This window comes from Eschrichtius robustus, chromosome 20, assembly GCF_028021215.1.
Source record: "Eschrichtius robustus isolate mEscRob2 chromosome 20, mEscRob2.pri, whole genome shotgun sequence".
Taxonomy (NCBI): Eukaryota; Metazoa; Chordata; class Mammalia; order Artiodactyla; family Eschrichtiidae; genus Eschrichtius; species Eschrichtius robustus.
This window is the reverse complement of record NC_090843.1, coordinates 56,642,173-56,666,020: the sequence shown is the minus strand read 5'-3', so window position 1 is coordinate 56,666,020 and position 23,848 is coordinate 56,642,173. Positions and strand designations below refer to the sequence as shown.

At 45.8% G+C, this 23,848-nt stretch overlaps 1 protein-coding gene across 2 annotated transcripts; it reads right to left on the bottom strand.

Moving 5' to 3' along the window:
* Positions 1-697: 697 nt before the first annotated feature.
* DHX33 (DEAH-box helicase 33) lies at positions 698-23,848 on the bottom strand. Of its 2 annotated transcripts, none has more exons than XM_068531312.1 (12): positions 23,484-23,848; positions 20,801-20,961; positions 19,907-20,134; positions 19,593-19,763; positions 16,184-16,369; positions 15,334-15,445; positions 14,038-14,197; positions 13,791-13,879; positions 10,552-10,679; positions 9,961-10,164; positions 8,188-8,274; positions 698-3,208 (listed from the first exon to the last, which is right to left on the bottom strand). In XM_068531312.1, the coding sequence occupies exons 1-12, from the start codon at positions 23,764-23,766 to the stop codon at positions 2,900-2,902; spliced, it is 2,118 nt and encodes a 705-aa protein (XP_068387413.1). In that variant the 5' UTR covers positions 23,767-23,848; the 3' UTR covers positions 698-2,899. The 2 variants fall into 2 exon arrangements, with proteins under 2 accessions (XP_068387413.1, XP_068387414.1); XM_068531313.1 differs by lacking the exon at positions 698-3,208 and adding an exon at positions 3,228-3,444.

Sequence of the window (23,848 nt, the reverse complement as noted above, 5' to 3'; positions counted from 1 at the left end):
GCACAGCGGGCGGGAATGCGCCCTCTGCTGGTGGCCTCCGGGGAGACCTGGAATCCGATTCCTGAACTTCTTTAGCTGAGTCGGCCTGAGTCTGGTGTCCCAGGCTTGCTGTTTAATCGGCCAGCATCCGTTCTCTCCAGTGGCTGCTTACGCTCTCCAAATTTCCATCTACTGTTCTCAAGCACGGCCAGGCTTTCTATGACTTCGTGGAATGCACTCTTGCCACCACCAACTCCCAAAGACCAGCCTCCGGGATCACCTCCCATAAGAGGCCTTCCTGGAACTTCCTCCTCTCTTCCCTGAAAAACAGACTCATGCCTGTGCGACCCGGCCCCTGTGCTTCATTCTTTTCTCAGCAGAAACCTCCTGGCACTGCTGGTTTACCTGGCAGCTGACCCTCACCCCCACCAGACCCGGAGCTCCTAAAGGCAAGAGCCCTGGTTAATTCCTGCAACCCTCCAACCTTACACCCAGGTTCTGATGGGACATTATTTTTCTGCGGGTAAGAAGCCACAGCTTACATTAAATTTAGGTTAAGAACTAATGTTCCTACCTTACCAGGACACATAAGATATATAAGGTAGCAAGAAAGTAAGTCTTCCCAAATCAAGTGGCAAAGATAAGACATACTTAATATAATTTAAGCAGCATTCTGTGAATAAGGGAAAGGAGACCCAAGAAAGAAGACACACACATGTACAAGATTCACTTTTAATGGATTTGATAGTCAGGTGCAAATTTGAGCATTATATACAAGAGCCAGTGCTTCTTTAGAGCTATCTCTGTTTGAACAAGAACAGACTCTCAAAATACAACATAAACCTGAACCAACTAGATTTTTTTTGCTGCCAGTCATAATATTCTGATCAAATAAAATATAATAAAATTCTTGCTTCCCCATAGGTGCAGTGTTTCCTTCTACGCACAAGGAATGGTATCTTAGATGCCTGGCCACAGTTCTAAGCATTTCTTGACAGCTGGATTAAATGGATTTATGCATCACAGTACATAATCAGTCTTATCCACAGAGCAAAAACTTGTCTCCATTCTGGCATCTCTTTACCAAAGGTTTTTACCAAGAACTGGGTGTTGGCAGTTCTTAGATCTATGCTGCTCTGGAGGTTTCACACTCCATGATTACTAAAAGCAGAAGACAAACATCTGAGGCATGTGATCTGCTTGGAGTGCATCTATTTACATGAAGCTGCTCAAGGGAGCTAGTGATTCACCTAGATATGGATTTCACAGGTTGGAAAAAAGGTGGCACACCACTGGAGATTGTAGGATTGAAAAGAGTAGCTCAAGGTTAGACTGCAACATCATTGTGAAACATTTAACTTTCTTAAGAAAGTTTGAAGTGTACTTATCTATGCCCTGCAGCTCAATGTAAACAACCATGTATTTCTTTGTAGTAACATGGAGAGTCAGACCGGCTTTTCCAATCTGATTTAATCCCTGAGCAGCTATGTTAAAAGTTAACTTTTTAAAAAGCCCAATAAAAAACTACTGTATGAAAACTCTACCAGAATGTTAGTGATAAATATATTTTTGTACAGAAACACAGAAGCTATTTACCCCTTATTCCTGCTCAGAAAAAATATACATTTCCTGAAATGGTTCTGGTACTTGAGCTGGACATAAATGATTAAAAGCTAAATTTTACTTGCCCCAGAGAATACCTCTATATAATTTGCTGAGGAACATAACAAATTACCCCACTCCCAATTTTCTACCAGCATGATGAACGTTTTATTAAAAATACAATATTTTCTTTTACCAATACCTTTTGAACATTTTATTAAAAATACAATATTTTCTTTTACCAATACCTTTTGAACCGTAAACATCCTAGGCCTCTATTAAATAAAGGAATAACCAAAATACTGCACATGTGTGTTTTGACCAATTAAGCACAATAAAAGGGCTAAATCTTGGCGTCTTCTAGGGCATAGCATTCTCTGGGGAAAGATTATTTGCTTTTGATAATTAAATAGCTAAGAAGGACTTTTGGTGGCTTTTCCCTCCTCAAAATATGAAAACAGGAAGAGACTGTGGAGACCCTCTAATCCCCTCCGACAAATGTGGAAAATGAGGGCTAGAGAGGGGTGAGTGGCAAAGCCAGGCTGTCCCCAGGTCCCTAAGAAGGAAAAATGATCATAGGAAATAAATAAGATAAAAGAACTTAAACACTAGATGAGGTGATGGATGAGCCAAAGCTGCCTGTGTCCTCACCTCCGCCCACCCGCAGGGCCAGAGGAGAAATGCCTTAAGCTCAGCTCAGAGACACTCCTTAGGCTCAAGTGTTTATGGTCCCAAAGCACCTGCCTCCTGAAACAGAAGTTAATCTCTTCTGTTTTCTGTTATAAAACTTCATGCAGATAGAAGTTAAAATAGATCCAAGGTCAACAGCTCTGTGACCTCTGGTGGTCCCCTTTCCAGGCGATCCCCCTCAGTCTCGAGAACTCAGGGGGTTTTGTTGCACCTGATTCACATCGTGTAGAAAAGCAGTAACACCAACCGAGCTCCACGGCTCACGATCCACGGCGTGGTTATCGTGGGCAGGCACAGCTCTGGGTACTTTCCTTTCATTTGCTCTAAACCTCATGACCCCAACCCTGTAAGTATTATTATTATCACCCCCCACTTGGCAGATAGGGAAACCAAGGCTCAGAAGTTAACTAAGTCACCCAAAGTCGCCCAGCAAGAACTGAAAGCATCATTTTGAAGTCTCCAAGGTCGCTACATGTCTGTGTGGTTCAGTCAGAGGAGTTTAGACAAAGATGCTTTCAAGCTCCCAGAGGCCGGGCATGATCCGCCCGTTACGACCGTGGCCTCTCTGGGTGCCAGCGTGAGAGTCCGCGGCGAGGCCGGCTGCGGCCCAGCTCCCGCCCCGGGCGGCTCAGTTCCTGGAGGCCCTGAGCTTCCTCCTGAAGAAGTCGGGGGCAGCCTCGTACAGCCACTCGGCGTCCACGACGCACAGGTCGCGCATGTAGCACTTGTTGGTGAAGAGCAGCTCCGTGTACACGACGCAGGCCGGCTTGCAGTGGAAGAGGACGGACGAGGGGTGGATGGCCACCGGCTGGTGGGTGTCCGTGGTGGCATAGGAGCCGTCGGGCTGCAGCTCGGCGGTGCTCACGAAGAGGCTGTGTGCCAGGCAGCGGCGGACGCTCTCTGTGTCCCCTCGCGACGACAGGATCGGCATGGACATCTGGTTCGGGAGGAAGCGAGACACGGAGAAGACCCCAGACGTGAGTACTGTGCCGCCACCCGTGGCGATGGAGCCACGCGCCCCCCGCGCAGTCCAGGGTGCAGGGCCCGCGGTGGAGGCTGGCACCCGGGCGGCTGCCTGCCACGCCTGAGATCAGGGCTGGTGGAGGAGCACCATGTCCACTGTCAATAGAAAATGAGGGGCTCACGAAGCCAAGGGATGGTCTGGCAGGAAAGCTGTTCGAGTACAAGAAGGGTTGGAAAAATGTGTATAATGCAGAACACAACACGCTACTATGAGAAGAAGTCACTGTAGTGCTAACAATGGGCCGCTGGCATCAGGCACAGGCCTGGGTAAGGGTGACAACTGTCCCCTAGGGACGTGCGGGTGGTCCGTGCCACGGGCTGTCTCAAAAGACGCCTTACACACGAAGACAGTCACCACAGAGCTGCTCACGGCAGCAAAAAGTAGACACTCTCTCAGTGCTCAACACAGGAGAACGCGAACACAAGCAACCCCACCTCTGAGGTGAAGTGTGGCGCGTCATAAAGCCACTGAATATATAAACATTATGTCCTCTAAGAGGGAATATAAGCTGATAGGAAACTTTTTGGTTGACGATTTGGCAATGTCTATCAAAATCTAAATTCCCCATCTAGAAGTTCATTCTATGTGTACCAGAGCACAAACATTTATGTAGGAGGATGATCATTATAGCACAACCTAAATGACCACCATTAGGGGCTTGGCTAAATAAACTGTAGTGAATACAGTGAAATGTTATGAAGTCACTAAAAAAGAATGAGATAGACATATGCAGGCACTGCAAGACAGCCTAGACACAAAGTATTCAAGAAGTACTCCAAGTGGAAAAAAGCAAATTGCAAAACAAAATGTTATACATTTTGTGTTAAAAAGAAAACTTTATCATGGTGTATGATCTTTTTCATGTGTCGTTGGATTCTGTTTGTTAGTATTTTGTTCAGGATTTTTGCATCTATGTTCCTCAGTGATATTGGTTTATGATTTTCCTTTTTTGTGATATCTTTTTCTGGTTTTGGTATCAGGGTGATGGTGGCTTCGTAGAATGAATTTGGGAGTGTTTCTCCCTCTGCAATTTTTTGGAAGAGTTTGAGAAGGACTGGTGTTAGCTCTTCTCTAAATGTTTGATAGAATTCTCCTGTGAAGCCATCTGGTCCTGAACTTATGTTTGTTGGAAGATTTTTAATTACAGTTTCAATTGGCATATAGTAATCCTTTGCATTTCTGTGGTGTCAGTTGTGATTTCTCCTTTTTCATTTCTAATTTTATTGATTTGTGTCCTCTCCCTTTTTTTCTTGATGAGTCTGGCTAAGGGTTTATCAATTTTGTTTATCTACTCAAAGAACCAGCTTTTAGTTTTATTGATCTTTGCTATTGTTTTCTTCATTTTTATTTCATTTATTTCTGCTCTGATTGTTATGATTTCTTTCCTTCTACTGACTTTGGGTTTTCTTTGTTCTCCTTTCTCTAGTTGTTTTAAGTGTAGGGTTAGATTGTTTATTTGAGATTTTTCTTGTTTCTTGAGGTGAGATTGAATTGCTATAAACTTCCCTCTTAGAAGTGCTTTTGCTTCATCCCATAGGATTCTTCAATATATGCAAATCAATCAATGTGATACACCACATTAACAAATTAAGGAATAAAAACCGTATGATCATCTCAATAGACGCAGAAAAAACTTTTGACAAAATTCAACACCCATTTATGATAAAAACTCTCCAGAAAATGGGCATAGAGGGAACCTACCTCAACATATTAAAGGCCATATATGACAAACCCACAGCAAGCATCATACTCAATGGTGAAAAACTGTAAGCATTTCCACTAAGATCAGTAACAAGACAAGAATGTCCACTCTCGCCACTCTTATTCAACATAGTTTTGGAAGCCCTAGCCACTGCCATCAGAGAAGAAAAAGAAATAAAAGGAATACAAATTGGAAAAGAAGAAGTAAAACTGTCACTGTTTGCAGATGACATGATACTGTACATAGAAAATCCTAAAGATGCTACCAGAAAACTACTAGAACTAATCAATGAATTTGGTAAGGTTGCAAGATGCAAAATTAATGCACAGAAATCTCTGGCATTCCTATACACTAACAACAAAAAATCAGAGAGAGAAATTAAGGCAACAATCCCATTTACAACTGCAACAAAAAGAATAAAATACCCAGGAATAAACCTGCCTAAGGAGGGGAAAGACTTGTACTCAGAAAACTATAAAACACTGATGAAAGAAATCAAGGATGACATAAACAGATGGAGAAATATACCATGTTCTTGGATTGGAAGAACCAATATTGTGAAAATGACTATACTACCCAAAGCAATCTACAGATTCAATGCAATCCCTATTGAACTACCAATGGCATTCTTCACAGAATTAGAACAAAAAATTTTACAATTCGTATGGAAATACAAAAGACCCTGAATAGCCAAAGCAATCTTGAGAAAGAAAAATGGAGCTGGAGGAATCAGGCTCCCTGACTTCAAACTATACCACAAAGCTACAGTAATCAAGACAGTATGGCACTGGCACAAAAACAGAAATATAGATCAATGGAACAGGACAGAAAGCTCAGAGATAAACTCACGCACATATGGTCACCTAATTTAAGACAAAGGAGGCAAGAACGTAAAATGGAGAAAAGATAGCCTCTTCAATAAGTGGTGCTGGGAAAACTGGACAGCTACGTGTAAAAGAATGAAATTAGAACACTACCTAACACCATACACAAAAATAAACTCCAAGTGGAAAAGACCTAAATGTAATATCAGACACTATAAAACTCTTAGAGGAAAAAATAGGAAAAACACTCTTTGATATAAACCACAGCAAGATCTTTTTTGACCCACCTCCTACAGTAACAGAAATAAAAACAAAAATAAACAAATGGGACCTAATTAAACTTAAAAGCTTTTGCACAGCAAAGGAAACCATAAACAAGACAAAAAGACAACCCTCAGAATGGGAGAAAATATTTGCAAATGAAACAACAAAGGATTAATCTCCAAAATATACAAACAGCTCATGGAGCTCAATATCAAAAAACCAAACAATCCAATTAAAAAATGGGCAGAAGGACTTCCCTGGTGGCTCAGTGGTTAAAAATCCGCCTGCCAATGCAGGGGATATGGGTTCGAGCCCCGGTCCGGGAAGATCCCACATGCTGTGGAGCAACTAAGCCTGTGCGCCGCAACTACTGAGCCTGCGCTTTAGAGCCCACGAGCCACAACTACTGAGCCTACGTGCCTAAAGCCTGTGCTCTGCAACAAAGACAAGCCACCGCAATGAGAAGCCTGCGCACCACAACGAAGAGTAGCCCCCGCTCACAGCAACTAGAGAAAGCCCGCACGCAGCAACAAAGACCCAAAGCAGCCAAAAATAAATAAATAGATAAATTAAAAAAAAAAAAAGGGCAGAAGACCTAAATGGACATGTCACCAAGGAAGACATACAGATGGCCAAGAGGCACATGAAAAGCTGCTCAGCATCACTAATTATTAGAGAAATGCAAATCAAAACTACAATGAGGTATCACCTCACACCGCTGAGAATGGCCATTATCAAAAAATCTAGAAACAATAAATGCCGGAAAGGGTGTGCTGAAAAGGGAACCCTCCTGCACTGTTGGTGGGAATGTAAATTGATGCAACCACTATGGAAAACAGTATGGAGTCGCCTTAAAAAACTAAAAATAGAACTACCATATGACCCAGCAATCCCACTACTGGGCATATACCCTGAGAAAACCATAATTCAAAAAGAGACATGTATCACAATGTTCACTGCAGCACTATTTACAATAGCCAGGACATAGAACCAACCTAAATGTCCATCGACAGATGAATGGATAAGAAGATGTGGCACGATACATACAATGGAATATTACTCAGCCATAAAAAGAAACGAAATTGAGTTATTTGTAGTGCGATGGATGGACCTAGAGTCTGTCATACAGAGTGAAGTAAATCAGAAAGAGAAAAACAAATACCATATGCTAACATATATATATGGACTCTAAAAAAAATGGTACTGATGAACCTAGTTGCAGGGCAGGAATAAAGATGTAGACCTAGAGAATGGACTTGAGGACACGGGGTGGGAGGGGGAAGCTGGGGCGAGTTAGAGTAGCATCGACATATATACACTACCAGACGTAAAATAGATAGCTAGTGGGAAGCAGCAGAATAGCACAGGGAGATCAGCTCGGTGCTTTGCAATGACCTAGAGGGGTGGGATACAGAGGATGGGAGGAAGGCTCAAGAGGGAGGGGATATGGGGACATATGTATGCATATGGCTGATCCACTTTCGTGTACAACAGAAACTAACACAGTATTGTGAAGCAATTATACGCAAATAAAAATCTATTAAAATAAAGAAAAAAAAAGAAAATTTTATATATGTATCCATGTATATGTGTATACACACACATATACAAAAACATACATACACAGGAAAAAATTCTAGAAGGATCTACACCAGACTATTATTTATCTTTGGAGGGGCAGGATTAAGGAGACTTTTACACTTTCTGCATTATATATCACTATTTTCTGCACTGTATCAATTTGTAACAATTATGCATGGCTTTCGTAATCTGACAAAAAATAACAAAGATATTTCCACTAAAAAAACAAACCTTAGGAAGAATTCTAATAACATTGGAAAACACTTTTAAAGTTTATAAAAGCTGAATATAAATTATATATACAATGTAACTAATGATGTAAAAAATTCATTTAAAAACAGGGCTAGGAAGAAACTGGTGAGAGGTGGAGCTGTGGGTAATTTTTACTTTCTTCCTTATTTAAAAATTTTCCTACAATGAGAGGGTGTTTTTGCAATCACTTGCAATAAGCAATCTGAAATTTTTCACCTAGAAAAAAGTTGACAGCTTAGCCCCCCAGAGAACACCAGGAAGAAGAATACCTTGAAGCAGATATCCCTCAGCTGTGATCTGACTTCAGCTACCAGCATCATATTCTTGCTGTTGACAAAATTCTCTTTGCACCAATCCTGAATAGGAGAAAAAAGAGATATCACAGTCCTCTCATTTCTATAAAGAAAAAAACATAGCACAATTTTTATTTTTAATTAAAAAAAAATGTGGGGCCTCACCACACGGCATGCGGGATCTTAGTTCCCCAACCAGGAATCAAACCCGTGCCCCCTGCAGTGGAAGCACGGAGTCTTAACCGCTGGACCGCCAGGGAAGTCCCAGCATAATTTTTAGAACACTGTTCTAATTCAGACGGAAAACTTCAGTTGCCAAAAATAAATACAGGAAAATATCTTTATAGCAAAAAGCATGAACCGTAAAGGAAAACAGTAAAAATTTAAACTAAAGTAAAACCAAAAATTTCCGTAGGTCAAGTCACGATGAAAAAAGCTAATGACTGAGATATCTGCATCACTACACCCAGTAAAGAATGATTACCTCCAGAATATATTAAAAAATAAATAAACAAACAAACAAACAAACAAATAAACTCCTACAAATCAGTGAGAAAATGACCAATACTCCAGTAGAAAAATGACAAAGGATATGGAGGGACCACTCACAGAAGATTAACTACAAATGACAATAAACTTAAGCAAAGGTTCTCGGTCTCTTGAGGAATCAGGGCAGTGCAGTTTCAAATAACTGAGATACTACTTCACATCCCTCAACGTGGCAAAAATGAAAAGTCATTTCAACTAAGAGCTGGAGAGGCTGGTGGAAACGGAAGCTCCTCTACACTACTCCGGGGAGGGTAAAGAGGTGCCGACAGCTCTGTGGACGCACAGGCCAGCTGGGAAAGCTTGATGCAGCTGCCCAAGACCGGCAGGCCCACTCCTGGGTGTCGACCCCAGAGCAACTCTCCCCCTGGTGCACAAGAGACCTGGACGGGATGGGCACTGCAGCTGAGGAGACGGAAACAAGTTGCAAAAAGGTAGCGTGAAGAAGCATTTATAGCATACAACGCCTGCGGATACAAAGTAAAAGCACATTGTTGCCTACCAGGACCCAGACAGACTTGACAGGGGTTACAGAAGGGAGGAAGGACTGCAAAAGGGGCAGCTCAGGGCTCTTGTTATGTCCACAGCATTTTATTTCCGTAAAAATAAATTGAGGCAAATACAGCAAAATGTTTACAACTACTAAAACTGGGTGGTGGTTATTTTTTTGTTTTTGTTTTTTGCATTGAAGCACGGATAAAGCATGCGTGCTATAGCACAATTACTGATTTTTTTTTTTTTTTTTTTTTTTGGTGGGCCGCGCCACCCGGCTTGCGGGATCTCAGTTCCCTGACCAAGGATTGAACCTGGGCCATGGCAGTGAGAGCCCGGAATCCTAACCACTAGGCCACCAGGGAACTCCCTACAATGACTGATTTTATTCTATTTTATTTTATTGATCAGTGGAAGAAAATACTGCCATTTTCCATCTTGGTCCAGGGAACTGAAATACAAGCAAAATCTGCTATGAAGAAAGTTAGGGGCAGGTGGGGAAACAAATCATTTTGTAGCTAAGAAACTGGGTCAACAAATACTTCACGAACTTGCCAGCGTTAGGTATGAGTCAAACATAAGCAGAGGGAAAGACGGGAATCGTGCCTCCCCTGGTAACCTCCCTGTGTGCAGACATTTCTGAAATGACATCTGCCATTCACAGGCCCAAGAGGGGGCATCGTTTGAGAAGGGGAACAAGACAAGGCCTACCTTGTTTCTGCCTGTGTTCTTGAAGGCTCGGTAGATGTTAAGCAGGGTGATGTGATCGCCCTCGCTGGATATGAACTTCTTCCGCACAGCCTGAACTTCATCCCGCCGGGAGGGGGGGTTGTAGAGAACGCTGTCCACTGACAGCAGGGAGATGATGGTCAGTATCTCCTCCGTGCAGTGGAATTTGGGGGACAGGAGGATGGTCTGCAAATCACAGTTAAAAACTGTGTAAGCCTAGTTTTCTCCTGGCTTCTGAATAAAGTATTTCCATATATTGCTTTTGCAGTTTCCGTTGTAAGGCGTTAAGGGGCAGGTGTTTCTAAAACCATGACTACGTATGTTATATTATTTCACTTCCTGTAAAACAGAGGGCTGCCTTCCCCGCATGATTCCATGTGGGTAGGGGGTCATGACTTAATATGGCTTGAACCCCACACTGAGCATAAGTCAGAGTTAGGCACAAAGTAGGCGTTAATAATTATTTACGAGAAAAAGTGAAGATTAATCTAGAAGCACTGGGTTGAGGAGTCTCCTCTGGGATGGCTGACCCGTAACACACAGAAAGGGGACTGAGGAGAGGATATCATTTACTTTGGCAAATTTGGGTTCTAACGGGAAAGCCGCCATCTTTCTTCCTATTGGAGTCAGGGTGAGCTGGCCGTCCTTGTTTTCAAGGGCACCCAACAGCTCCAGCTGGGCGATGGCTGCCTGAATGTGATCTAAAGAAAGACATAAAAAGGAGTCGAACATTCAGAACAGGACGAAGCTGCAGCTAGTTCATTACTTCAGGGCACTTCTGAGGAGCCTACGTCAAACCACGGCCACTCTGTCCCCATGAGGTGCTTTTCAAAGCTGTTAAGGACAACATTGTCTTCAGCTCAGTTCTCTTTAAATAGTGGCCCACAATTTGGCAATATGTGTGTAAATCTGAAACCCAGCAAAGTTACACTGATGAATTTCACCCCCAGATATACTCGGACATCGTACAGGGACCTGCATCTCCAGACGCACACACACAACAATGGAAATACCAGGTGCCTCAGAGGCCCCTGGTGAGAAGGACACTATTTACTACCTTATTCTTTTTAAATTTGAACCATGAAAATGCATTGCCTATTAAAGAATAAAGATGCATTTCTAAGAATGTAATAAATATATACACAGAAGGGAAATGATCTGTAAAATACATTAAGTGAAAAAAGCAATGTGCCACGCACCTATGGTCAACTAATCTATGACAAAGGAGGCAAGGATATACAAGGATATACAAGAAAAGACAGTCTCTCCAATAAGTGGTGCTGGGAAAACTGGACAGCTACATGTAAAAGAATGAAATTAGAACACTCCTTAACACCATACACAAAGATAAACTCCAAGTGGATTAAAGACCTAAATGTAAGACCGGACACTATAAAACTCTTAGAGGAAAACATAGGAAGAACACTCTTTTACATAAATCACAGCAAGACCTTTTTTGACCCACCTCCTAGAGTAATGGAAATAAAAACAAAAATAAACAAATGGGACGTAATGACACTTAAAAGCTTTTGCACAGCAAAGGAAACTATAAACAAGACGAAAAGACAACCCTCAGAATAGGAGCAACTATTTGCAAATGAAACAACGGACAAAGGATTAAGCTCCAAAATATATAAACAGCTCATGTAGCTCAATACTAAAGAAAAAACAACCTAATAAAAAAATGGGCAGAAGAACTAAATAGACATTTCTCCAAAGCAGACATACAGATGGCCAAGAGGCACATGAAAAGCTGCTCAACATCACTAATTATTAGAGAAATGCAAATCAAAAACTACAATGAGGTATCACCTCACACCAGTTAGAATGGGCATCATCAGAAAATCTACAAACAACAAATGCTGGAGAGGGTGTGGAAAGAAGGGAACCCTCTTGCATTGTTGGTGGGAATGTAAATTGATACAGCCACTATGGATCCAGAACAGTATGGAGGTTCCTTAAAAAACTAAAAATAGAACTACCATACGACCCAGGAACCCCACTACTGGGCATATACCCTGAGAAAACCATAATTTAAAAAGACACATGCACCCCAATGTTCATTGCAGCACTATTTACAATAGCCAGGACATGGAAGCTACCTAAATGCCCATCGCCAGACGAATGGATAAAGATGTGGTACATATATACAATGGAATATTACTCAGCCATAAAAAGGAACGAAATTGGGTCATTTGCAGAGACGTGGATGGACCTAGAGACTGTCATACAGAGTGAGGTAAGTCAGAAAGAGAAAAACAAATATCGTGTATTAACGCATATATGTGGAATCCAGAAAAATGGTACAGATGAACCAGTTTGCAGGGCAGAAATAGAGACACAGATGTAGAGAACAAACGTATGGACACCAAGGGGGTTAAGTGGCAGGGAGTAGTGGTGGTGGGAGAAAAAAAAAAAAAAAAGCAATGTGCCAATGTCTATCGGTAGGAAAAGGATAAATGCATTTTGGTTTATTCATAGGCTAGAACAGTATTTAGTAATGAAAATGCATCAGACATAAACCTTATAAAACATGATGAACGAGAAGGGAAGGTCACTGGGAAATCGAGGCATAAACATGCCAACCGAAACAATGCACGTGCATGGAATAAAATATTCAAGAAAAGCGAGGGATTCACGGACAAAACCTGGGGGGTGGTTAACTTGAGGTGGGGAGTGCGGCAGCCTCAGGAGGCTTTGCAGCCCTGGTAACGGACGCACAGGTGTGGCTTTGATATTTCCACCTGACAGGAATGTGCCTCGTTTGTATGCAGAGATTTAGCAAGTGAAAGAAAAAAAAGTGTAGAACAGTGCACAATGTGTGTTGCTATTTGTGTTTTAAAAAGAGACTATATGGAATTCCCTGGCGGTCCAGTGGTTAGGACTCCATGCTCTCACTGCGGAGGGCCGGGGTTCGATCCCCGGTCAGGGAAATAAGATTCCGCAAGCCGTGCAGCCAAAAAAAAAAAAAGCAAAGTTGATCCCAGTCTTGAAGGCTGGTGCCTTTGCTCTTGGCCTGTTTCTGGAAGAAGTGCTGGAAAGCTGAGTGAAAGGCCCATAAGTGCTGTTGCACCTGGGGCCAGAGACGCCAGATCACAACCCTTTCAGCAGGCACCCCGGTCTGGGAGGAGGTTGGAATATACGTGTCAAAGGACTGATGAAATAAAATCCGTATGATAAATAAATAAATAAAAGACTACATGTACTTGCAAAGATTTTCTCTAGAAGACACTGGGAAATGGTCACAGTGGTTGCTGTAGAGGACGGAAACTAAGATCACGGAGGGGCCCTGTATACCCATCGACTGTTTACTTCTTTAAACAGTTGCACTTCTTCACTTAAAAAAAAGGAGAGAGAGGAAAAAAAAAGAAAATGGTATGTGTTGAAGAGATGCCAAGTACTAAGTAAGCTACCATCATTAAAACTACCAATTATTTTTTCTTCCACCATGGAGAGATTATCAGTGAAGGGCAGGGACCCATCAAATTCCAGTCAAAAGCAAAGAAACTTAATCTTTTCAGTGCTTTTGCTGGCAAAAGTACGATTTCGCTAGGTTTGCAGTATCCTGTGGACCCCCTCGACCACCTTCACTGGTTCCTGTGGTCTCGGAACCCGCCCGTGATGCCTACGTGAAGCCGCCCATCCTGCTCCGCGATGGTGCTGACAGCACCGCATCTCTCCTTTCATGATCCTGAGTTTCTTCTCCGAGAGTTAAGGCTGTTATCCACCAAATTATACTAAACAAAAGGAGACCGCTGGCAGACCTGGTTCTTCCTGTCCATTCTGTACACCTTCCCGAAGACCCCGCTCACCTGGAGACGGTTTGGACATGAAGTCAAAGGTGAGCACGTCTGGGACTTTCATTGCGAGAAGCTGCAGCGTCACGCTCGTCAGGTTACACCTGCAAGCGTGGGAGACGCAGGTGGTTCACGCAGGTGCTCCTGGCCCCCCAGCCGGCGAGGCAAGAGCCGCCCACCAAGGAGAGTCAGTCGGAGGATACGGGCCACAGGGACGGGAGCCTCGGGACAAAGGGCAGGTGTGGGAGCCCCTTGGGCCTACCTTTGGATCTCTGGCACCGTCATCTTCTCAAACTTCTCAAACTCATCCTCCGTGTAGAGCCGGTAACAGACACCACTGTCCTCTCTGCCAGCCCGCCCGGTGCGTTGCCAGGCCTGGGTCTTTGACACCCGCTGCACAGCTAACACCTCCAGGCCACTGTCTGGTGGGAGAACGGCCCGTGTTAGAGCTTCGCTCATCACATGAACGAACTCTACAACGTGGACAATCAGAAGCATTGCTCGGAACACCAGGGATCCTTTCTGTGACACACGAGTCCAGAAAAACTCAAGCCTATGTCAGAAAGCACAAAACCAGACTGGTCTGTGGTGAAACAAGGCCTTTGCTGTGAACACCGTGTGAAATCTGTGACTAAAACATCAGAAGGACCTCGTGCTTGGGGCAGGGACCCAGGAGGGTAGATTTCAGAGGCCTTGGCTTCGATCACAGGTGACAACAACCCCGTTTGCCTAGGACTGAGGGGGTCTCTCAGGACTTGGGACTTTCGGTGCTAAAACTGAGACAGTTTCCAGCAAACCAGGATGGTTGGTTCCGCATCAAACGATGACCCAAAAATGAAATGCCTCCAGTCCCCTGTGTGTTGCATCCTCCCTCCTGCTCTATTATAAAAGAGAGACAGTGTAATGCTGTTATGCCTAGGACTGAATGAGACCGAGTTTCTTATAAAGGTGTATTTTGTGCCAGGCACTGGAGAACCAAGCCCTTTCACATACGTGGTCCCCAGAGACACACATGAATGACAGCACCCTTGAAGGCTTAGCAGTGCATTTCAATTAAATGTTCGGGAGCCATAATTTCAGCTGCCTCAAATCCTCTGTGGAGTAAAGCAAGGTAGAAAACAGACCTGAATAAAAATGACTTCAAGCAAGCTGCCCACTGCACACACTCAGGAAACAGCTAGTGCCTCGCCCCAGCCTGGAGGGTCTGCTTCCTTCCTGGGAGACTGGAGGTCAAATCAGCCTTGCTCAGGTGTCATTTCCGAGGAAGCCTCTGATGTGGTATCAGGCTGTCCCTGGCCTGAGAGCCATCATTCTCGCCTACCTTCCGACGAGGTTTTATGCCCTCTGCCCAGGTCCCTGACCATCTGTTCCCAAGTTTGCCACATCTGGGCTCTTCTTTCCTGACTCACGTGCCTTTCTGGCCCTGACTGCTGGACTGTGGTGCCTGCCACCCGAATCTCAGGTAGTTACGGACATGAGACGATCATTTGGGGGAAACTGTGGGACACAGGCCGCTCACTATACAGAGAAGAGACGTTCAGGAGCTACAGATTCTCACCGGGGTTATACTTCTTTGCTTTAACCATGCCCGTGTCAACTACATATTTTATTCCTGTAATGGTTATGGAGGTTTCAGCGATGTTGGTTGAAATGATCACTTTGCGACAGCCCTAAAAGGAGGAAGAAAACCAAAGAGCCACATGACACACATATGATTCGGAAGTTTTAACACACATGCCTCACCGTGAATTGTCACAACTCACTCGTGATCAAGAGGAGATGACTTTGTTATTATGACAGTCATTAATATTGATGGCTGGTCACTACATTGGGTGGGGTGGGGCGGGGCGGGGTGTGGGGAATGTTTCAGTCTTCAAAGTTTATTTTGAGGCGATGAGACGTGGTGGGAGAGGCACAAGATTCAGAAGCAGGTAGATGTGGGCTGGGGTCCTGGCCCTGCCAGCTTCCTCCTGTGCCCCTTGGGCAACTGTCACTTCACCCCTCGGGGCCTCAGAACTGGGATGGTGACCCACCCTGCAGTTCTCGAGAGGATGAGAGACAGTGTCCAGTGCTGGCACAGTGCCTGGCACAGCACGGACACCCAATAAACGTATTGTGGACACATGCTCTGTTTACGGTGGACCTTGGAGGAGTCACTCACTGAGCCTCTGGCTTCTGCCTTTGCCTCTCCCTCACCCCCGGACAGCTGTCTCCCTGTTCTGACCGTGGCAGAGCCGTGTCTGCAGCCCCGCATTACCCTCCTGCGTCTTTCCAGTTCATGTGTGTGGTCCCTGCGCATCCCATCCCACACACCTTATCTGGAGCCTGCTGACAGGAGCACAGGCCCCACTGGTGCATCCGTCTGGGTACCCAGGGATGGGGCTGGGCAGGAGAAGGGGTGCACTCACCTTCGGGGCCCCCTGGAAGACGCGCAGCTGCTGGGCGTAGGGCAGGGAGGCATAGAGCGGAAGGACCAGCATGGAGGGGCAGCCGTCTGGGAGGTGTTTGGCAATGTCCCGGCAGGTCTTGCTCATGGCTTCGATCTCCTCCTGCCCGGTGAGGAACACGAGGATGTCCTGAGAGCAGGGGGCTTCCTACAGAAAAGGCAGAGTGGGGTTACCAGGCCTTGACAGAAGCGCAGGTTGCACAGAACAATGGTCACTGATGAACTTTCCCGGTTATTCTTCTTAACTCTGGAGACATAAGTGAGCCTAAACATCGGTGTCTCCCCTGGGAGAAAACCCACACCGAGAATGCACAGCTGCAACTTACTCGAGTTAGCCAGCTATGTTTAAAAACGAATTAAGGAGATTTTGAAGAAAGATCGCCAGATTGCTTTTGCAACAAGAACAATGCCATGAAAAGCACAATCAGGCAAGCAAATAAAATCTGCATGAAGCTGCCTTCCTTTCATAATCATCTTGAAAGATGAAGCTGACAAAAGAGACAACGTGGGGAAATCCTGATCCACGGAAATGGCCGGAAGCACTCATGCTAGAAAAGGAGTCCTAATTGAATGAGGCCATCAAACGTACTTTCATAAACCCCCAAAGCATGCTGAACTTGGACAAGGGATTGAGATCCCAGGCTTCACTGGATCCTTCACCTCGCAAAGTAACATGTAAGTGTTAACTGCATACCCATTGATCCAATCTTTCTTTGACGTCTGTTCAGATACATTAATTTGTAGAGTACTTGTTTGGCAAAATAATTGAAAAATGTTTAACAATTATCTATATGTTGTGCATGTGTATGTGACTATATATATATCTATATCTATCTATATATATGTCTATGTATGAATATATATCTATGTATTTATATGTGTGCATGTAGTTTTTTAGCCCGGTATTAATAGGACAAATGTTCAGAGGTGCACACACACAGAAAGGATAAAATCTTTTTTTTTTTTTTTTTTTTTTTGGTCGTGTGGCTTGTAGGATCTTAGTTCCCCGACCAGGGATTGAACCCAGGCCCCGGTAGTAAAAAGCACCGAGTCCTAACCACTGGACTGCCAGGGAATTCCCAGGATAAAATCTACAACAGTCAAAGCTTCATCAAGGGGAGGACTCATCAAAGCCACCATGTAACCGGAGGGCAGTGCAGGCACTATTCATGAAAAATCCTTGTCTCAAGTTTGGTTTTCGCAGCTAAACAAGGCAGACTGACCTTCTCCAAATACTATTAAAATGACGGTGAAGGTATAAGCCCAGGAAGACAGGGTTTCAACCCATTTTTGAAGGATGAAGAGACAGGGCGGGAAGTGAGTGACTTGGCCAGGCAGAGGGAGTCCCGATGGGGGAGTGTGCAGACGGGGTGGTGGGCAAGCGGTGCGCCCACTTCCCTGGAGAAGCCACAAAGGCTCGGGCTCAGAGCGAGCCTAGGGGGCTTGTGCCGGCACGAGGACCCAAGTGTCAGCTGGAAGTCTGAGTACAGTGTGGTTGAACCCCCAAGTCCCCTCCTCCACCCGATGCGGCCAGGAGGCTGGGCAGACACGGGGTGCCGTCGTGGGATTCAACACAGGAGGATGGCAGGGGGAAGAGCCAAGAGGACAGCTGTGCGGAGGCCTAGGAGAGCAACCAGTTTGGAGCAGAAAAGCAGCATAAATAAAGGACCTGGGAAAAAGTGGATTGTGTTTGAACACATAAAAAATATTCATGATTGGCATGTGATAGATGTTAGAACCCTTGGGGAAAAATTGGCCACAAGTACATAGAAAACTTGTACGACTGTGTAGAACAAGGAACAAGGCACTGCGATGGTGCACAATGTAGGGTCGTAATATTGTAAAGACTGATACTTGATTTAAAAAGACATGCTGGGGCTTCCCTGGTGGCGCAGTGGTTAAGAATCCGCCTGCCAATGCAGGGGACACGGGTTCGAGCCCTGGTCCGGGAAGATCCCACATGCCGCGGAGCAACTAAGCCCGTGCACCACAACTACTGAGCCTGTGCTCTAGAGCCTGCGAGACACAACTACTGAAGCTCGCACGCCTAGAGCCCGTGCTCCGCAACAAGAGAAGCCACCACAATGAGAAGCCCGCACACCGCAACGAAGAGTAGCCCCCACTCGCGCAACTAGAGAAAGCCCACGCGCAGCAACAAAGACCCAAAGCAGCCAAAAATAAATAAATAAATTAATTAATTAAAAAAAAAAAAAAAAGACATCCTGATATATCATTTTGAGAGGATGTTTCAGAAACAGGAAAGTAACATCCAAGGGAAACAGTTAAGAAATTGAAGGCGTACCTTCAAGAGCAGGATCTGGGCTGGGAAAGTGAAAGCAGCTCCTGTTTTTTATGAGCTTTTTAAAACTAAGTACTTGACTTTTTTTTTAAATTAATTAATTAATTAATTAATTAATTAATTTATGGCTGTGTTGGGTCTTCGTTTCTGTGTGAGAGCTTTCTCTAGTTGTGGCAAGCGGGGGCCACTCTTCATCACGGTGCGCGGGCCTCTCACTATCGCGGCCTCTCTTGTTGCGGAGCACAGGCTCCAGATGCACAGGCTCAGTAATTGTGGCTCACGGGCCCAGTTGCTCCGCGGCATGTGGGATCTTCCCAGACCAGGGCTCGAACCCGTGTCCCCTGCATTGGCAGGCGGATTCTCAACCACTGCGCCACCAGGGAAGCCCTACTTGACTTTTTAAACTTTAAACTATACACCCATCACTGAGCTTAAAATAAAAATTAGCTTTCAAAAGTTGGCTTCTAGATTTTTTCAGAAAGTTAATGGAAAGGTAAAAACAGTCAATTTTATACAAATTAAACCAAAAAATGAGATTTAATCACTCGAAATTTTAAGTAAATGTTTAATAAAATGAAAAAAAATTTGAAATGTTTCTCTGTACAGTTTTTTTTTTTAAAAGAAAACTCTAAATTGCAACCCATTATTGGTTAATACACCAACTGTTTTTTTTTTTCAATGAGACAGAAAATACCAGAGGACATCACATGCAGTAAAAGGAGACAGTGTTTCCTAAGACTCATTTTAGTTCTACACATTGTGTCCTGGGTTGCAATAGAAAATGTGTTTCTTACTGGGGGTTCCAATCAAAATATGCTCGCGAGTCACTGCTTTAACATATGGACGTTTTCTGGCTCAGCTGAGAAAAGATGCTGGTCAGGGTTGAATTATGTTTTTTACATAAAAAAAAAGACACTGAGAAAAAGGATAAAGACGTGGACACGGCAAACGAACTCCATATTCAACTTCAGGACGCAGCTCACAAAATGGTTTCGTTCGGCAGCTTTTCCTTTCAAGACTGAATGCTCGAGGTCAAACAGGCCTTCCCAGGAATCTGCACCCCAGTGCCTACCTGGTGGATCTGGAAGACGGAGACCAGGGCTGCATGCAGGTAATCGTGCTGGGGCTGCTTGGTGTAGAAAATCTGGATCGGGTGCTGCCGGCCCTCCAAGTAGAGGACGGGGGCTCCGCTGAAATACTGGGAGAACAGGTCCACGTCCATCGTGGCCGACATCACAATCACCTGCGTGCGAGACAGGGGCAGAGGATGGGGACAAGCTCGGACCAGCCTTTTTGTGCCCCCGCTGAGCCCTGAAGGCCGCCGAGGAGGCCCGCGCCCCCCATGCCCACTGCCCTGGGTCCCTCAGCAGCACAGGCTGCACCTACTTTGAGAGGCAGCTTCCCCAGCTCCTTTCGCCTCTTCTGTGCAGCTTTCACCACCCCAAAGAGCACATCCGTGTGGATAGTCCGTTCATGGGCTTCATCCAAAATGACGCAGCTGTACTTCCGAAGCAGGGAGTCTGAAATGGCCTCGCGCAGAAGCATGCCGTCCGTCAGGAACTTGATCTTGGTGTCTTCCGAGGTGACATCGTCGAAGCGCACCGTGTAGCCAACCTGTGTGGAGACACCACTCATTCACTCAGCAAACGCGTGTTCAGCACCCAGTGTCTCTGGCACGGTGCCAGGCGCTGGTGCTATCGCAGCGAACAGGACCAACTCCGACCCTGCCCTGCTCCCAGGGCAATGGACGCACGCCTTCAACTACAATGATGATAAACGCTACAAAGAATTTAAAACTAGCCTCCTCCTCCCAGCTACTTCATAGTTTCAAGTGAAGCTATGTACACATATGAAAAGATGTCCAAGATATTTTTAAGTCAAATGGGTAGACACACACACAAACACGAATAAATCTGACTTACATACAATTCTGGGACTCATTCTCAATACCCACCTATATACTAGAAAAATGCTTACTAATTTGTAGAAAGATATGTAGATACAAGACTTAGCAGATGTTACCGAAGCCTTAAAAGTGCTCAGGAAAAAACCAGCTAATTTATCCAAGTTGCCAACAGATTTTGAAAGCAAAGCAAGTGGGACTGACAGACCCTCTGATCTCTTAGGAACTGGTAAAGAACTCTGAGAGAGGCCGAAACAATTGTGGCAAGAAAGAAGCTTGAGATGTATAAGTAGTCTTGTTCAGAAAAAAAAAGGTCAGGGGGCCGGGAGTGGGGGTTAGGGGACCAAGAACTGTCAGTAGAGAAGGAAGTTAGGTACCAGCTTCCCGAGTTCGGTTCTCTTCTCGTCTGAGACTCTGGTAGCCAGAGAGATAGCAGCCACTCGACGAGGCTGGGTCACGGCAATGACGGCCTGGCGGCCAATCCCCCCTTCATACAGGTACTGAGGGATCTGCGTCGTCTTCCCAGAGCCAGTTTCCCCTAGGAAAGAAAAAAGTCTCATTTAAATGCAAATTGACACGCCCCAGAGACCAGGAGCCACAACTACTGAAGCCCACGCGCCTACAGCCCGTGCTCCACAACAAGAGAAGCCACCACAATGAGAAGCCCGCGCACCTCAAAGAAGACGCAGTGCAGCCTAAAAAAAAAAAATGGTCCACATCAAAATTTTTTTTAAAATGGTCTACATCAAAATTAGAAAAAAATGCAAACTGAAACACATTTCACCAAACAGATCAAAGTCAGAACGAAAAGGGAAGAAAATACTCTAAGCTGATAAAGCCACAGGAAAATGTGCACCCACACGTACTGCTAGCAGAGTGTTAATTGGGCTTGTTTCTTGGAGGGCCACGTTATACTAGGAAAATCTTTAAAATGTTTGTACCCTCTGACCCACAATTCCACTTGCAGGAATCGATTCTAAGGAAATAAAGATGTGTATAAAGATACAGCTTCAAAAGACTTTTAGTCAACTTTGCTCATGACAGCCAAAAATTGGAAACAATGTAAGCGGTCAGCAACAGTAACGGGTATAGTAACAACGTAGGATGGAATACAAACGTTATATAAAAATGTCCTACTTTTCAAAGGGATAAATGAGATGTAAATGCACTGCCATGAAGAGACATTTGCTCCTACACTGCAGCCACAGCTAACTCCTCCCCATTCCCCAGCCAGCCGCCTCCTTTCAAACCCTCTGCCTTTGCCCACACTATTATGAAATATCTGCTCCCACGCTGCCTGCATGACAAACTGTACAAGATGAGTTAGACCTCAAACTCTCTCCCCAGGGGCTGCGCCGCCTCCTCTGTGTTCCTTAGAGCCTTGTTCATCTCGTCCATCACTGATCACCCTACACTGTGTGAATGCATTTAAACGTTTCTGTCCCCCTCCAATATCAGAGGCCCCCTGGGGGGCAGAGATGGCCTGTCCGTCTCTTCCATGTACTTGAGCATCTGCATACAGTAAGTACCCAACCTTATTTTCTACCCTCCTGTGTTCCCTTCCCAGTGCCCAGTCAGAACAAAGAACTGTAAACCTGTGCATCCCTCCCCCCACGGCTACCAGCACCCCTCCCTGACCTCACAGAGTCCTACAGTCCCATGGTTCTTCCATTTTCTCCCCTCTGACTGCTCATCCTTCCTGACCTGGACACGAATCATGGACGAAGAATTTGATTATTCTACACTCCTCCTGCTGAGTTCATCAGGCAACACCCAAACCTGGATCAATGTCTCCCTGTCCATCTTTTTTGCTCCTACACCAAGAAACTGTGCGTTGCTATAGTAAAATAACCCAACTGTGCGACAGTGACCTGAGTGTGCCGTGGGGCTAAATGCACCTGGGCACCAGCACCACCGCTGATCCTTGTTCTTGTTTCTGCAGCCCTTCTTTTGTCCCCATCCTCCCCAAGGACCCTGTAACTCCCATCCTCATCAGAGCTCCCGTGCCTACTTCATAGGAAAGTGAAGTCCTCAAAGGTGATCTGCCGCCACTTCCCCCTGCAAGCTTTTCTGCAGTCACCCCCATTCTTACCTCCTTTCTCCAGCCCCCCAGCCTCTTGGATATCCATCCTCCTCTTGGATATCCAGGCCAGCTCTGCATCTAGCCCTTGTTGCCAAGGGCCCCCCTTCCCCATGCCCTCTGTCTCTGCTCTATTAGTGCCCGCTTTGCATCTTCAGCCTCCTTCTCTACTGAGTTCTTCCCCTGAACCTATGAATATCTGCAAGTTCCTCTACGTCCCCCTCCTTTCTGTCAAAACAGAAGTCTGCTCCCACTGCCTTCATGCCCTTACCTCCTACCTACTCCTCAGCCCAGTGACAAATCAGCTCCCAGAGCTCTGCCGAAACAGCGCTCAACTCGATCCTCAGTTGATACCTCGCATCCAATCCAGTGGGCACTTTTTGGGTCCCTATTTTCTGGACCTCATTGTTGCATCTGTTCACTCCCTTCCTCTTACAACTCTGTTCCTTAGATTATCAGCTCTCCTGGATCTCCTTCACCTCTTTGGAGGCTCATCCTCTCGGTTCTTCAGGAGCTCCTCTTACTTAAACGTTGGGGATCAAAGCCCCTTGCAATTGGTCCCCGGCCCTCAACTCTGCCTCTTAATTCGTGCACCAAAAACTGCTACTTCCGTCAGACCGGACCGTCTCTCGTCCCCACTTTGTCTCTTATGCTGCAGGCTCTCTCCTCTGCGTCCAAGGCCTCCCTCCCCGACTGGCTCAGATCCACTCTTCTAAGCTCCCAAAGATCCCGCTGCGTCCCTCTACCCTTCCGCACAGAAGGCGAGTCTTTGCGAAGGCGCGGGTCACTCGCACCAGCTGTGAGCACCTCCAGAACGGGCTTGTCTGACTCCTCCGAGGCCCCTCTCCTGGCCCCGAACAAAAAAGGCAGTCAGGTTTGTTGTAGAAACTAGTGAAAGACGGGGAGAAACACCTAAGAAAAGCTGTTCTCGCGGAGCCCGAATGGGGAGAGAGGAAGGACGCGCCGGCGCGGCCACTCACCGAGGAGGACGGCGCTGTCCAGGTTTCGGAGCTGGGCCAACAGCTGCCCCCGCGCCTGGAAGATGGGCAGACTCCGGCGCTGCAGCTCCACGGCCTCAGGGTAGGGGCTGGCCGAGGGCTGGGCCAGGGGCGGCTGCTGCCTCCGGCCTCCTCCTCCGCCGCCGCCGCCCGCGGCCAGCAGCATCACCACTCGCCGCCCGGGAGGGCAGGACCCGGCGCGCCTCGGAGGCCCGGCGCCCGGCCGGAATCTCTTGGCCGGCGGGAAGCCCGCCTCCTCGGGCATGTCGGGAGGGCAACACGACTGGAGGCGCGAAGGCCGGCAGCTCCTGCCGCTCCCGGGAGCCGACAGCTAGCGCGCGCCGCCC

What these genes read in the sequence shown, in the direction of transcription:
- DHX33 (XM_068531312.1), bottom strand. Translation starts at nt 23,766, where the DNA reads ATGCCCGAGGAGGCGGGCTTCCCGCCGGCCAAGAGATTCCGGCCGGGC. An exon ending in TAGAACCCAAATTTGCCAAA is followed by an intron (nt 10,165 to 10,551) that starts GTAAATGATATC and finishes TGTGATTTGCAG; the next exon opens with ACCATCCTCCTGTCCCCCAA. An exon ending in TGAGGGATATCTGCTTCAAG is followed by an intron (nt 3,209 to 8,187) that starts GTATTCTTCTTC and finishes CTCCCGAACCAG; the next exon opens with ATGTCCATGCCGATCCTGTC.